The sequence below is a fragment of the Lycorma delicatula genome, chromosome 8, assembly GCF_047948215.1.
Source record: "Lycorma delicatula isolate Av1 chromosome 8, ASM4794821v1, whole genome shotgun sequence".
NCBI lineage: Eukaryota > Metazoa > Arthropoda > Insecta > Hemiptera > Fulgoridae > Lycorma > Lycorma delicatula.
The window spans coordinates 104,101,987-104,119,622 of record NC_134462.1 but is presented as its reverse complement, the minus strand read 5'-3'; the positions used below and the strand labels follow the sequence as shown (position 1 = coordinate 104,119,622).

Below are 17,636 nucleotides of genomic sequence, written 5' to 3'. Positions count from 1 at the left end.
TTTATCGGAACACTTGACAAATGTCCATTTTCCCTTTGATCCGATTCTTTATTGCTTACACCTTTGTTCATTGACAAATAATTAACTTGAAATGTAGTAAATTTGCTTTCAACAGTATTATTACTTTCTGTAATTACTAACTTCTTATGATGACCCGATTAATTTACTAGAAAAATAAGCAACTGATGGGCTGCATAAAAAAAAACAATATATTTTTAGTGACCAATTTAAATGTTCTTGCAATAGAAATACAGGTTTTTTTCTTTTTAACTGGCTGTCTTGTTTAAAACTTTCCTCTTCTTTCTGAAAGCGTGCTTTATAGCATAGCACTACTTTTATCATTTTCACAGTTCCTGAATTGTATGACCTAATAGAATGTAGAATGTACGACCTAACACGAGTGTAGTTTTATAGAAAAATATAAGATTTTTAAAGTGTTAGTTTTCTTATATTGCCTAACCTGCTTTTAATACTTTTTTTTTACAAGCTTATTACGTAATTTTAACTGAGATTTTTGTTACTACACACTTGTTTTATGTCTGGGTAAATTTACTACTTTACACTGAGGACAATGAATTATAAATTTTTGATGATACAGAAACAAAAACAAATCAACATATTCTTTAGGAAAATATCACAGAAAGGTGATAACCGAAGAAGAAAAACATAAAATTAAAAACAAACAGGATTGGATATGAAAAGAAATGAATGATAGCAAATTTATTTTAAAAAGTTTACAAATTAATTTAATAGTTTTGCAAACTAAGTTTTTAAATTTACAGTTAAAAAATAAGGTCAAATATTCAAAAAAAGTAAAAAGTGTTGTATCTGTTCCGTTTAAGTAAAGAACAATGTCTCAAAGTGATATACGGGGTGTCCCATATATATAACACAACCCAACCTTATATTGGTAGGTATTGAAATAATAAAAAGGCATGTGTAAATGTAAATGTTGGAAGTGGCCGCCATTCTTCTTGAATACAAGCTTTAATTCTTTTTACAACATTTCTTGCAACTTTTTTCAAAGTTTGTGGCTGGATATTTAATACAGCTTGTTCAATATTGACTTTCAATTGTTCATGTGTTCATGGTTTGTTGCTGTAGGCTTTTTCTTTGAGGTAACCCCGTAGAAAAAAATCCGCCGCAGTCAAATCTGGAGATCTTGGTAGCCACAAGCCTCGACCGATAACACGATTACCAAAGAATTCCTCGGCGAAATCAGAAGTTGAACCTGCGTAGTGCGATGTTGCACCGTCATGTTGTAGCCAGCAGTGTCTGTCTTCCACTTCCAAGAGTGCAATGAACTGAAATAAAATATCCGATATCGTTCTGCATTAATGGTGTACTCGAAAATAATAGGACCAGTTATTTTCTTCCACAATATCGCGGACCACACGCTCAACTTCTGCGAGTGCAATTGTTTTTCGTGATAAACGTGGGGATTTTCAGCACTCCAAATTCTACTGTTTTGGCTGTTTACGTAGCCATCCAAATGAAACTGGTTTATCTGGGTACTTATGGCGAAACAAATCTTGCACTGCAATCACTGATTTCATACTTTAGTACAACTCAACAATGAAAACACGTTCATCTAGAGAAAACACCATCTTGTCTCTAGCAATACACTGAACATTATGATTGCATTGTTGTTACTATCGGTAGTGTTCTACTGCGTCGCCGCGATGTTGAGATGTTCGACGAGTCCATTTCAGTATCGAGTAAGGGAGTAAGCTTGACTTTTGAAATTTCATGGATGAGTGATTGATGGGTTGCGTTTTATATGGAACACCCTGTACAAGAAGTAGAAGCAAATCTTAACAGAAGAGATTGATTAACTCTTCAATATCAGGTCCTACATCCCTTAATGAGCCGACTACATTAGTAGTTATATAATAATGCTCGGCAAAGACATTTTATCTTAACAACATTGGATAAAGCTAGAGAGGTTTACATGTTTTAGCTTACTGAAAATTATCCAAACATATTAAATAAAGTAACAAAGGAAGGCAAACATTTGCATTAGATTTTGAAGATGTAGATGACATAAACCCATAAAAAAAAAAGACAAGAGTATGCTTGGTTTCAATGCCACAAAAGATCACACATAAGCACTTTAATAAAACCAATTAAAGAGCATTAAAAAGCAGGAGTTTATTATAATCTTAAAAAATACCAAACATCCAAACAATTAAAATATTAAAAGCTTATCACTGACCACTACTATTATTAAATAATGAACAAGTGAAGTAAGAATCTCTTTCTTCAGCACATTCCAGCACTTAAAATACGAAGTGAACAGTAATCAAAATGAACAAGAACAATAATCAAAATGACTTATAGAAGCCGCCCAATGAATTTTACTGAAGACAAAGACCACAGGAAGACTGGGAAGATTGAAGGAATTCAACAAGAAAAGACAATCTTATTCAGATAAATCATAATTTTTAACTTGATAATAAATATACATATAATATTACTTATAAAAAAAATTAACAACTCAAAAAAATTTAAACACTTAAATAAATATCACCAAAAATAACAATGATTAAATTAATTACAGTTCTGATCACACATCACTCAAGTCATTACCAATAAAATTTTTCATCATCTTTTAAAAAATACAAACTACTTTACACTCACTCATTAATACAGTACATTATTGACAGATTTTACAAGGCATATCTGATTAAACTAATAGAATGTGATATACTAATTTATTTGATAACCTAATGTAAATACAGAAAAATCCTGACTACAATAGAAAACTGTAATAAAAATAAATATCAAATTAAAAAATTGAAAATGTTTCACTTATACGTCCATTTAAACAAAGCGATTATAATAAGTGAATTAATTTAATTTAAATTTTGTATTTTTAAAAAGACTATCCTGCTATTATCTATACCATAAAGATAATCATTTCGAATGAACAAATAAAATTCAGTTTTAATTTATCAATACAAAGAGAAACACTAACTATTCTTTTCATTTTTTTATGCGTATTTTATCTGGTATATTGATCTAGGAAAAACACATTAAGGTACCATTAATAACTAATTTCCCAACCAAATAAAGATATGTTTGTTATCCATTATATTTTAATTAAATTTTTCATATTTAAAAGAAATCTTTTATTTCTTTTAAATATAGAAAGGCATACAACCATAAAAATCATTTTACTCAATGTATTCATTTACATGAAATTAATCATCAGACTCACTCTCATCCCAAATTTTATCAATGTACTCTTTAAAATTATTTTTCAAGTTATCACCATTTTTTTCTAATGTAACAACTTCAACTTTACTGTTACAATTATCACTAGGGTTAGACAGATCATTAAAAGAATCTAAATTACAGTCTTCATTTCTTACCATAATTAAACTACTATCAAAGTCATTTTCAGCAGCCGGTTGAGTTTGTTTTTTATCCTTAGTAGCTGAAAAAGAAAAATTGTTAGGTGACACAGCTGAATGGTTGTATGTGATCTAAGATGAGACAAGTCATCCCTGAAAACAGCATTTATTTATACTCATACAAAAAGCACCCTATACTACAGAATGTGGCTGCCTCTTGGTTCAATATACTATTACACATCACCCTGTAAATGTAGGTGATGCACAGCTCTGCAAATGATATCTTCTCTCCATTCAATATTTATATTATGAACATCTTTACTCTCAAAGAAAGTTAATTCTCAGATATATTCTTCATATTCATATATGTCAAGTAACATGAAAGACCAGGATATACAATACAATGAGACAAATTAATGTACTAATGAATATTTTATTGATATAATCCTTAGTTTACTTTAAATTTTAAGAAACTCTTAATTCCTTATTCCGCAAGAACTAAACAATTTCACAAAGTAGGTATCATTACCATTTGGTATAACAGCAACAGACGGAGAGAGTTTATTTAATGCATAAATTAACATAATTTAATGCATTATTCTCAACACAAAGTGTAGCATAAATGCCATGATTAAAATTAATGCGTTACTTTGAACAAAATTAAAATAATTGTTTAAATAGTATCTTAACTGATATTTTATGAAAGTATAAGTTTTAATTTTATACAACTCAATATCCTTTCCCATAAGCGAGGCAGGGGCCTACCTAAGAAACAAACTTTGTTTCCTTAAGGGAATATTACACTATTCAATTTTAAGTACCGAATAAACAAGAAAAATGTTAAGATCTTAAAAAAAATTCAACATTAAAACATACTAAAATCAATAGTAGAAAATCTATGCATACAAATACAAAACATTTTAACTCCTGACTGTAATGAAAAACTTGTACAAATTCACCATATTTATAAAAAAATTTAATAAAATATTCAACACTTTATAAATTGAAAGGGCCAATCAGGATATAAAGAATATATTAATTGCATGGATGAACAATAATGATACAAATAAATGGTCAGATGGTTTGTCCTTCGTTCAATTTTTTTATAAAAACATCTTACTCCACTTTCACCATCAGTGAATGCTAATGTGTTAAAATTGATTAATTGCCTCTAATGTTGGAGAATAACATATATAATTTGTATTTTTAATGTTAATCAGACAAGGTTAGCAAGCAAAAAGAGCGTAGGTTATGTTTGGCTTAAATTTAAACTTCATTTTTTTTATGAGAGTTTCCTGTCTATTTACCTTAGAGATCGGTATTGGGTGATTTTTTTTTTATTTTAATTTCTAGTTATTGTTTCTACCCCCACCAGAGATTATATCTGTATTTGTCAACATATACTGGCGAAGATCCGAATGTACAATAATATAAGCAAATATTCCACTCCTACACAGACGTATTTGGAATGTTATATATTACAAAATTTTTCTTCTCTATATTTATAAAGAAATTTTTACAAAATTTTCTTGCATAAAATACAAGAAAGTTCATATAACCAAGCTTTTTCAAACCACGTCATTTTTAAAGTAATTGATGTATATAATAAATAAATTTTACCCCAGCCTTCAACCGGAAGGGAATGCGATGTACTAAGGAGATTAGTCTTTTTTTCTAAAAAAAATAATAACTATTTTTTTATTCTCTCTCTGGTAACTACAGGCCAACACCTAATTAATTATCCTATTCTCCTTTTTTCATATAAGAAATACATTTTGAATTGTGTGAAAAAGTGCCAAGTATGAGCAACATTCAAAGATAGAGCCTTCTAGCTGAAAGGCAGCTAGAAATGTTGCCACTAACTGTTAACTAATTATGCGCATTCTTAATAAGTATTAATTCAATCTGTAGTCAAAGCATTAATGCAAGGTAGTGTTTTAGATTTACTATACCTGAGGAAAGTTAAATTTATTTATTTTTTTTTTTTAATATGTATAAAAAGAAAAAATGTATGAATTACTTATGGATTGATAAAAATATTTCAACTGCTAACCAAATACACCAGAATGTACCAGAGTTGGTTAGAACAGATTTGCACTGATATTTTACTACAGTGTGTTCGGAAAGTTACTGTGCAATTCAATTATGGAAGTGTAATGACAAAACTTTCTTAATTATTACTTTATAGAAACAGAACTAACTTTCATTATTTTATAGAAACAGAAATTAAAAATAACTGGAATATAGTTAATAGATGTTATTTAAAATGATCTCTCCAACATCAATATAATATAACACAGCACATGCTTCAATTTGTTTTCAAACGTTTTAACCAGCAAATGTACTAGAATGTCTCGTACATATGCTGTTGTTGCGGTTTTTAGTTCCGTCAATTGTGCATGGTCTTATACGATATGCTGCTCATTTCATTTCCCCCCACAGAAAGTAATCTAGGAGAGTCAGATCGGGCGATTGTACAGGCCACAAACACCTCGAAATGATTCATTCACCAAAGACAGTTTGTAAAAATGTCTTTGACCTGAGCGCACTGTGGCGCCATCTTGTTGGAACCAATCTGATTGAGTTCCACTTCAGTTAACTTACTAAAGTTTGTTTAAACTGTACAGTAATGATCACTATTAACGGTATTTTGAAAAAAGATTGAACCATAATGCATATTCTACTGACACAAACCCAGACTCCAATTTTCATTTTGTGTAAAGATTGTTTGTGTAATTCATGGGGGTTAGTAGTCGATCAAAGTTGTGTATTTTGTGAATACCCTTCCAGATGAAACCATGCTTCATCTGTAAAACCAGAATGTCTAGGATAACTACATTATTTTGGTCAATGAAATGTTTAAACCATTGACAATAATTTAGTCTTTTGGCATGATCTGTAGGTTTCACTTCTTGAACACACATAACTTTGTGAGGGAAAGGTTCCAGTTCTTTTCTTACAGATTTATGTGTAATAGCGTGCTAACTTAGCATTGATTTTGAAGAACTTTCGGCCATAGCATCCAAAATATCAAGCAGCTTCTGTTCCATTTAGTTTAAGTAGTCTTCCACTTCGATCAGCATCTTCAACAGAGCCTGTTGCCCAAAATGTTTTGATAAGAGTTTGAACTGCATTAAAGCGAGGAACAGGAGTATGCGGAAACTTTCCAGAAGACTTCACTAAATCACTATACTTGTCACCTTCATTTAAGTCATATTTAACAAGAAAAATACACTTCTCTACCAAAAGAAACATTACGTTTCTCACAACTATTGATTCCAATAAATGAAACCACATAAAATTAAACAAAGCATGTTCAATCACAGCTCAACAACTAATATATATTGTCTATTAGTGAGCAACGCCCAATGAACCCACTGGGCAACCAACCTAATACACCACAACATAATAATAAAGCATACTGTATAACTGGTTTTAACTAAATAGATATAAACAACTTTAATTTCTCCATACTATTACATCTACTAATTGTTATAATTAAATAGTCATGTAGTTATAATCCAGTTGCATATAACTTTGATATAAGTTGCATATACTTTTACATCAGATATGTAAAATTAGTGTCCTCATGTTAGACTAAGTGAACAGCTTGCCTGCATACAGTTGTATATGAATAAGTTGTTTCACAGCTGGTAACAACTTGCTCATGCTATTTATTATCTAATGCAATATTAATTGACCAAAAATGAAATAAAGTTTAAAAACCAAGAGATCTGTGAAAAAATATTTTGATATTCCCTTTCTTTATCTTAAAAAGGATTGTAAACATAATGTGGACACACATACCTATGCTACAAACAGAGTTGAAAAGTGACAGTTAACAATTTTTTATTATGGAGTTAAAAATGAGGTTATTAAAAAAGACCTAAAAACATGAAATTGTAATTATGTTCTTACAGACTTTTGATAAATCTATTGGTCACTTGAAATCAGCAGTTATTATTTCTGCTGACCAATCATCACACAATGTCTATCAAAAATAATGCTGCAATAAAAAAGCAGAAATAATAAATATGTACTCCACACAAACTCAATGCTCACTCATCAAGGACTACTACTTTTATCAAATACATAAAATTTGGGTAATATGCAAACATTAACAGTAAAATATCTCATAAATGACACATAAATTAAAAAAAGTCCAAGATTTTTCACTTTTTATTTTCAGCTGTTAGAAGTTTTCAGTTCGCTTACCAAACAGCTAATTTAATTTTTATAAATTTCATAATTGTTTGAGATTTGTATAAATTTTATCAAATTAACTGATTTAATGAATATTAGTAATTTAATCATATGTTAATAACTTGTGATTTTATTACAAACACATCTTGGCAATTCCTTGTTACTGCTCAGCCTTTTTGATAAATAATATGTAAAGAACAGTTCTACAACAACAAGAAATCTGAATCAATCATATAATCCTTTTTTTTCTTTTTATGCATAAGAAATACCAGAAGGGAATTCATGGAGAACCACACACAGTTTTCCTTTGTGTAATGGTGTAAATGTATCCTTTTAAGAAAAGAATGATAAATAAATAAAAACTGTCTAGAAATACGAAAAAAGAAAATTTGTAAATATAACTAAATAAAAATAAAATTATTCAACACTTACCAGGAACAGGACAATTATCACTCCAAATATCTTCAATAATATCTTTAAGGTTCCCTGGAGCGTTAAAAACAGTCTTAACTGGACCATCAGAAACAGTTTCAAAACTCTGCAAAAAAAAATGTAAGAACTTTTAAAATGTGACATTGAAATAATTATAAAATATTAATGAGTAAATAAAAACATTTTAAAAGTGATTCACTAATATTTTACTGACTACATGTTTCAGATGTAATTATATTTATCCTTTCCTAAGTATCCAACTGCTCAACTGCTACTGAGCAAATTGCAGATGTCTTTCTTCTATTCATGTCTTTTTCATTCAGAATCAAATCAGAATAATGTTTTTTCTTATGTTATTCTTTAAAAACCCCTTCTACTTCTTTATTTAATAGACTGCCTAAACCATTACCAAATCTAAACAATACACAAGGTGGTGCACATCATAATATATAAGACATACTTAATGACATATGAATCTTTTTTAAATAACAATGATTATTACTATGTTCATTAGTTCCTTTAAAAAAATATGAATAGCATGTAGCGAACTGAATCGTGTTATAAATAAGTACATTTTTTTTTTCTGATCGGTACATAATAAAAATAGTACATTGTACTTTGATTTTTAAGGTGAAGGACTTTTTCTTGGCAAAATTAAAAATAAAAGTAAGAGTGCAGTCTTCTGCACATATCTACACATTTTTACCAACAATTTGGAAGCTTGAATACTGCTTGTTCATAAAAAGTTTGAGGACAAACAATCAACCAATTGCACATGCACTCCTTGATGTTTTCATTGTTTACAAATCGTTCTCCTTCAAGCAATTCTTTCAAGGGCGTAAACAAAAAATGGTCAGAGGGGGACAAATCTGGACTGTAGGGAGAGTGGTCCAGGGTTTCCCAGTGAATTTTTTCCAATTTATCTCTTGTCAAAACCACAGTATGCAACCTGTCATTGCCATGGAGAAGAATGACATCTCTGATGGGCATACCCCGCTTTTGTTGAATGCAGCTGCTGGCAATGGAAAGCTGCGTTTGCTGTTTGTTGATAGTGGAGATAATCAATGAGTAAAACTCTCCCCGAGTCAAAAGAAATCATTGCAAGATTTTTTCCGGCTGACAGATGGGTTTTGGCCTTCACTGGGCAGCTCTATCCTTCCTTCGCCACTCCATACTTGCCATTTTTGACTCCAGACTTTGATGATCACACGTGACCTCAAAAAATCGTCCCTTCTTTCTGAAATCAATTCGGAAGTCTCTCACAGATCACCAACATGAATTGCTTTTGATTTTCAGTCAATAACATCTAAACACATCAAACACTAATTTTTCTAAAGCCAAGATGATCAGTGATAATGGATTGAACACTCCCATAGATGATACTCTATGGGAGTGCTCAATCCATTTCTTCAACAGTGAACTGAAAACCACCTTCGATAAGTTCTTGAATGGCACAGATGTTGTCAGCTATGAGACTTGACCTTGGGTGTCGATCATGACTCGTTTTCTATACTTTTTGCCCGCCCTTAAATTGTCTGGGCCACATATACACTTGGTTCTGGGACAGTGTAGCATCCGCAAACTGTACCTTTAAACAAGCTAAAATTTCCACGAGTCTAATGCCTTCAATAGTTAACAACTTTATGATTATACATTGTGCAACAGAACAGTGTTGAAGAGCCAAACTGGTTCCCCCTCTCTAACACACCGAACATTAAGTTCTCACTCCGACATTCAACACGGAACTGCTTGCTGCATAGAATAGCAAAATTAAGGTTTAAATTTGACTCACCCTCATAATAATATACTATGTACTTTTCAGTTAAATATATTGTTTGATTTTAGCATATAATGTGTTATACCACACTAATTTATTTTTTTTATTTATCAATTTTTATTAACAATTATAAACTTCAGAGTAAGCCTACAACTGTTTACATTTCAAGGAGCATTTCAGGCTTGTTTTAACTTACAACTCCACTGTGCTTTTTTAAGTCCCAAGGAATCACTCCAAAAAAGAAAACATTACAAAAAACATAACACTATTAATAATACATTGATATTAAATATTTATGATTTACCGGAACATTTAACAGATTTCCATTTTCCTTTTGATCCAATTCTTTATTGCTTACATCTTTGATTTGTGCAAAATCATTACCTAGAAATGTACTAAATTTGCTTTCAACATTATTATTACTTTCTGCAATATTAAAATCTGTTGGTCCATTATCTCTCAAATCATCCTAAAATGAAAATAAAACAAATTATTTATAAATAGTCATCTAATAATGAGAAATAAGAATAATACATATAAAAGAATTTACAATTAACTTAACATACTTTTGAATGACAAAGATTCATTCAACATTTAATTTTTGGGATTTTGTCAGAATCAGAATCAACTCTTTCATTCATTCTGTGGAAATGATTTACCTATGATACCTGCATAAGCAGACAATCACACATTTTTTAAATTATATTTTTATAAATTTACAGAATCATTTTTATAAAACTAAATTATACTTTTCTTATATGCAAGATCTGAAATGACCAATAATTATAAAATCTATAAACTGCATGTACAAACAAACACAGCAATTTATACAATAAATGTAACATAAACTATGTAAATTAAAAATGTAAACATAAATTTAAAAAAAAAACTATAATTTTCTTTGTTAAATATAAATGATAAAAACACTATAATGGAAAAATAAACTAGTTAGAGCAATGAAAACAAGAAAGCACACAATATAATTTACACATCATTCCAGAGTACATGCAAGCTTAAAGTAAACCAGAGTAAAACAGAGTAGAAATTCATGATTTATCGGAACACTTGACAAATGTCCATTTTCCCTTTGATCCGATTCTTTATTGCTTACACCTTTGTTCATTGACAAATAATTAACTTGAAATGTAGTAAATTTGCTTTCAACAGTATTATTACTTTCTGTAATTACTAACTTCTTATGATGACCCGATTAATTTACTAGAAAAATAAGCAACTGATGGGCTGCATAAAAAAAAACAATATATTTTTAGTGACCAATTTAAATGTTCTTGCAATAGAAATACAGGTTTTTTTCTTTTTAACTGGCTGTCTTGTTTAAAACTTTCCTCTTCTTTCTGAAAGCGTGCTTTATAGCATAGCACTACTTTTATCATTTTCACAGTTCCTGAATTGTATGACCTAATAGAATGTAGAATGTACGACCTAACACGAGTGTAGTTTTATAGAAAAATATAAGATTTTTAAAGTGTTAGTTTTCTTATATTGCCTAACCTGCTTTTAATACTTTTTTTTTACAAGCTTATTACGTAATTTTAACTGAGATTTTTGTTACTACACACTTGTTTTATGTCTGGGTAAATTTACTACTTTACACTGAGGACAATGAATTATAAATTTTTGATGATACAGAAACAAAAACAAATCAACATATTCTTTAGGAAAATATCACAGAAAGGTGATAACCGAAGAAGAAAAACATAAAATTAAAAACAAACAGGATTGGATATGAAAAGAAATGAATGATAGCAAATTTATTTTAAAAAGTTTACAAATTAATTTAATAGTTTTGCAAACTAAGTTTTTAAATTTACAGTTAAAAAATAAGGTCAAATATTCAAAAAAAGTAAAAAGTGTTGTATCTGTTCCGTTTAAGTAAAGAACAATGTCTCAAAGTGATATACGGGGTGTCCCATATATATAACACAACCCAACCTTATATTGGTAGGTATTGAAATAATAAAAAGGCATGTGTAAATGTAAATGTTGGAAGTGGCCGCCATTCTTCTTGAATACAAGCTTTAATTCTTTTTACAACATTTCTTGCAACTTTTTTCAAAGTTTGTGGCTGGATATTTAATACAGCTTGTTCAATATTGACTTTCAATTGTTCATGTGTTCATGGTTTGTTGCTGTAGGCTTTTTCTTTGAGGTAACCCCGTAGAAAAAAATCCGCCGCAGTCAAATCTGGAGATCTTGGTAGCCACAAGCCTCGACCGATAACACGATTACCAAAGAATTCCTCGGCGAAATCAGAAGTTGAACCTGCGTAGTGCGATGTTGCACTGTCATGTTGTAGCCAGCAGTGTCTGTCTTCCACTTCCAAGAGTGCAATGAACTGAAATAAAATATCCGATATCGTTCTGCATTAATGGTGTACTCGAAAATAATAGGACCAATTATTTTCTTCCACGATATCGCGGACCACACGCTCAACTTCTGCGAGTGCAATTGTTTTTCGTGATAAACGTGGGGATTTTCAGCACTCCAAATTCTACTGTTTTGGCTGTTTACGTAGCCATCCAAATGAAACTGGTTTATCTGGGTACTTATGGCGAAACAAATCTTGCACTGCAATCACTGATTTCATACTTTAGTACAACTCAACAATGAAAACACGTTCATCTAGAGAAAACACCATCTTGTCTCTAGCAATACACTGAACATTATGATTGCATTGTTGTTACTATCGGTAGTGTTCTACTGCGTCGCCGCGATGTTGAGATGTTCGACGAGTCCATTTCAGTATCGAGTAAGGGAGTAAGCTTGACTTTTGAAATTTCATGGATGAGTGATTGATGGGTTGCGTTTTATATGGAACACCCTGTACAAGAAGTAGAAGCAAATCTTAACAGAAGAGATTGATTAACTCTTCAATATCAGGTCCTACATCCCTTAATGAGCCGACTACATTAGTAGTTATATAATAATGCTCGGCAAAGACATTTTATCTTAACAACATTGGATAAAGCTAGAGAGGTTTACATGTTTTAGCTTACTGAAAATTATCCAAACATATTAAATAAAGTAACAAAGGAAGGCAAACATTTGCATTAGATTTTGAAGATGTAGATGACATAAACCCATAAAAAAAAAAGACAAGAGTATGCTTGGTTTCAATGCCACAAAAGATCACACATAAGCACTTTAATAAAACCAATTAAAGAGCATTAAAGCAGGAGTTTATTATAATCTTAAAAAATACCAAACATCCAAACAATTAAAATATTAAAAGCTTATCACTGACCACTACTACTATTAAATAATGAACAAGTGAAGTAAGAATCTCTTTCTTTAGCACATTCCAGCACTTAAAATACGAAGTGAACAGTAATCAAAATGAACAAGAACAATAATCAAAATGACTTATAGAAGCCGCCCAATGAATTTTACTGAAGACAAAGACCACAGGAAGACTGGGAAGATTGAAGGAATTCAACAAGAAAAGACAATCTTATTCAGATAAATCATAATTTTTAACTTGATAATAAATATACATATAATATTACTTATAAAAAAAATTAACAACTCAAAAAAATTTAAACACTTAAATAAATATCACCAAAAATAACAATGATTAAATTAATTACAGTTCTGATCACACATCACTCAAGTCATTACCAATAAAATTTTTCATCATCTTTTAAAAAATACAAACTACTTTACACTCACTCATTAATACAGTACATTATTGACAGATTTTACAAGGCATATCTGATTAAACTAATAGAATGTGATATACTAATTTATTTGATAACCTAATGTAAATACAGAAAAATCCTGACTACAATAGAAAACTGTAATAAAAATAAATATCAAATTAAAAAATTGAAAATGTTTCACTTATACGTCCATTTAAACAAAGCGATTATAATAAGTGAATTAATTTAATTTAAAAATTGTATTTTTAAAAAGACTATCCTGCTATTATCTATACCATAAAGATAATCATTTCGAATGAACAAATAAAATTCAGTTTTAATTTATCAATACAAAGAGAAACACTAACTATTCTTTTCATTTTTTTATGCGTATTTTATCTGGTATATTGATCTAGGAAAAACACATTAAGGTACCATTAATAACTAATTTCCCAACCAAATAAAGATATGTTTGTTATCCATTATATTTTAATTAAATTTTTCATATTTAAAAGAAATCTTTTATTTCTTTTAAATATAGAAAGGCATACAACCATAAAAATCATTTTACTCAATGTATTCATTTACATGAAATTAATCATCAGACTCACTCTCATCCCAAATTTTATCAATGTACTCTTTAAAATTATTTTTCAAGTTATCACCATTTTTTTCTAATGTAACAACTTCAACTTTACTGTTACAATTATCACTAGGGTTAGACAGATCATTAAAAGAATCTAAATTACAGTCTTCATTTCTTACCATAATTAAACTACTATCAAAGTCATTTTCAGCAGCCGGTTGAGTTTGTTTTTTATCCTTAGTAGCTGAAAAAGAAAAATTGTTAGGTGACACAGCTGAATGGTTGTATGTGATCTAAGATGAGACAAGTCATCCCTGAAAACAGCATTTATTTATACTCATACAAAAAGCACCCTATACTACAGAATGTGGCTGCCTCTTGGTTCAATATACTATTACACATCACCCTGTAAATGTAGGTGATGCACAGCTCTGCAAATGATATCTTCTCTCCATTCAATATTTATATTATGAACATCTTTACTCTCAAAGAAAGTTAATTCTCAGATATATTCTTCATATTCATATATGTCAAGTAACATGAAAGACCAGGATATACAATACAATGAGACAAATTAATGTACTAATGAATATTTTATTGATATAATCCTTAGTTTACTTTAAATTTTAAGAAACTCTTAATTCCTTATTCCGCAAGAACTAAACAATTTCACAAAGTAGGTATCATTACCATTTGGTATAACAGCAACAGACGGAGAGAGTTTATTTAATGCATAAATTAACATAATTTAATGCATTATTCTCAACACAAAGTGTAGCATAAATGCCATGATTAAAATTAATGCGTTACTTTGAACAAAATTAAAATAATTGTTTAAATAGTATCTTAACTGATATTTTATGAAAGTATAAGTTTTAATTTTATACAACTCAATATCCTTTCCCATAAGCGAGGCAGGGGCCTACCTAAGAAACAAACTTTGTTTCCTTAAGGGAATATTACACTATTCAATTTTAAGTACCGAATAAACAAGAAAAATGTTAAGATCTTAAAAAAAATTCAACATTAAAACATACTAAAATCAATAGTAGAAAATCTATGCATACAAATACAAAACATTTTAACTCCTGACTGTAATGAAAAACTTGTACAAATTCACCATATTTATAAAAAAATTTAATAAAATATTCAACACTTTATAAATTGAAAGGGCCAATCAGGATATAAAGAATATATTAATTGCATGGATGAACAATAATGATACAAATAAATGGTCAGATGGTTTGTCCTTCGTTCAATTTTTTTATAAAAACATCTTACTCCACTTTCACCATCAGTGAATGCTAATGTGTTAAAATTGATTAATTGCCTCTAATGTTGGAGAATAACATATATAATTTGTATTTTTAATGTTAATCAGACAAGGTTAGCAAGCAAAAAGAGCGTAGGTTATGTTTGGCTTAAATTTAAACTTCATTTTTTTTATGAGAGTTTCCTGTCTATTTACCTTAGAGATCGGTATTGGGTGATTTTTTTTTATTTTAATTTCTAGTTATTGTTTCTACCCCCACCAGAGATTATATCTGTATTTGTCAACATATACTGGCGAAGATCCGAATGTACAATAATATAAGCAAATATTCCACTCCTACACAGACGTATTTGGAATGTTATATATTACAAAATTTTTCTTCTCTATATTTATAAAGAAATTTTTACAAAATTTTCTTGCATAAAATACAAGAAAGTTCATATAACCAAGCTTTTTCAAACCACGTCATTTTTAAAGTAATTGATGTATATAATAAATAAATTTTACCCCAGCCTTCAACCGGAAGGGAATGCGATGTACTAAGGAGATTAGTCTTTTTTTCTAAAAAAAATAATAACTATTTTTTTATTCTCTCTCTGGTAACTACAGGCCAACACCTAATTAATTATCCTATTCTCCTTTTTTCATATAAGAAATACATTTTGAATTGTGTGAAAAAGTGCCAAGTATGAGCAACATTCAAAGATAGAGCCTTCTAGCTGAAAGGCAGCTAGAAATGTTGCCACTAACTGTTAACTAATTATGCGCATTCTTAATAAGTATTAATTCAATCTGTAGTCAAAGCATTAATGCAAGGTAGTGTTTTAGATTTACTATACCTGAGGAAAGTTAAATTTATTTATTTTTTTTTTTTAATATGTATAAAAAGAAAAAATGTATGAATTACTTATGGATTGATAAAAATATTTCAACTGCTAACCAAATACACCAGAATGTACCAGAGTTGGTTAGAACAGATTTGCACTGATATTTTACTACAGTGTGTTCGGAAAGTTACTGTGCAATTCAATTATGGAAGTGTAATGACAAAACTTTCTTAATTATTACTTTATAGAAACAGAACTAACTTTCATTATTTTATAGAAACAGAAATTAAAAATAACTGGAATATAGTTAATAGATGTTATTTAAAATGATCTCTCCAACATCAATATAATATAACACAGCACATGCTTCAATTTGTTTTCAAACGTTTTAACCAGCAAATGTACTAGAATGTCTCGTACATATGCTGTTGTTGCGGTTTTTAGTTCCGTCAATTGTGCATGGTCTTATACGATATGCTGCTCATTTCATTTCCCCCCACAGAAAGTAATCTAGGAGAGTCAGATCGGGCGATTGTACAGGCCACAAACACCTCGAAATGATTCATTCACCAAAGACAGTTTGTAAAAATGTCTTTGACCTGAGCGCACTGTGGCGCCATCTTGTTGGAACCAATCTGATTGAGTTCCACTTCAGTTAACTTACTAAAGTTTGTTTAAACTGTACAGTAATGATCACTATTAACGGTATTTTGAAAAAAGATTGAACCATAATGCATATTCTACTGACACAAACCCAGACTCCAATTTTCATTTTGTGTAAAGATTGTTTGTGTAATTCATGGGGGTTAGTAGTCGATCAAAGTTGTGTATTTTGTGAATACCCTTCCAGATGAAACCATGCTTCATCTGTAAAACCAGAATGTCTAGGATAACTACATTATTTTGGTCAATGAAATGTTTAAACCATTGACAATAATTTAGTCTTTTGGCATGATCTGTAGGTTTCACTTCTTGAACACACATAACTTTGTGAGGGAAAGGTTCCAGTTCTTTTCTTACAGATTTATGTGTAATAGCGTGCTAACTTAGCATTGATTTTGAAGAACTTTCGGCCATAGCATCCAAAATATCAAGCAGCTTCTGTTCCATTTAGTTTAAGTAGTCTTCCACTTCGATCAGCATCTTCAACAGAGCCTGTTGCCCAAAATGTTTTGATAAGAGTTTGAACTGCATTAAAGCGAGGAACAGGAGTATGCGGAAACTTTCCAGAAGACTTCACTAAATCACTATACTTGTCACCTTCATTTAAGTCATATTTAACAAGAAAAATACACTTCTCTACCAAAAGAAACATTACGTTTCTCACAACTATTGATTCCAATAAATGAAACCACATAAAATTAAACAAAGCATGTTCAATCACAGCTCAACAACTAATATATATTGTCTATTAGTGAGCAACGCCCAATGAACCCACTGGGCAACCAACCTAATACACCACAACATAATAATAAAGCATACTGTATAACTGGTTTTAACTAAATAGATATAAACAACTTTAA

The 17,636-nt window shown here is 30.0% G+C and overlaps 1 protein-coding gene across 1 annotated transcript in view; it reads right to left on the bottom strand.

Annotated features, from left to right (window-relative positions):
* Window positions 1-17,636, bottom strand: part of LOC142329222 (uncharacterized) — a 158,722-nt gene that overhangs the window by 45,395 nt on the left and 95,691 nt on the right. Inside the window, exons 27-30 of the mRNA XM_075373625.1 lie at window positions 14,193-14,257; window positions 10,073-10,237; window positions 7,992-8,097; window positions 3,375-3,439 (exon numbers count right to left, since the gene is read on the bottom strand). Of these exons, the coding sequence (XP_075229740.1) occupies window positions 3,375-3,439; window positions 7,992-8,097; window positions 10,073-10,237; window positions 14,193-14,257 (401 nt within the window). The remainder of the gene's footprint in view (window positions 1-3,374; window positions 3,440-7,991; window positions 8,098-10,072; window positions 10,238-14,192; window positions 14,258-17,636) is intronic.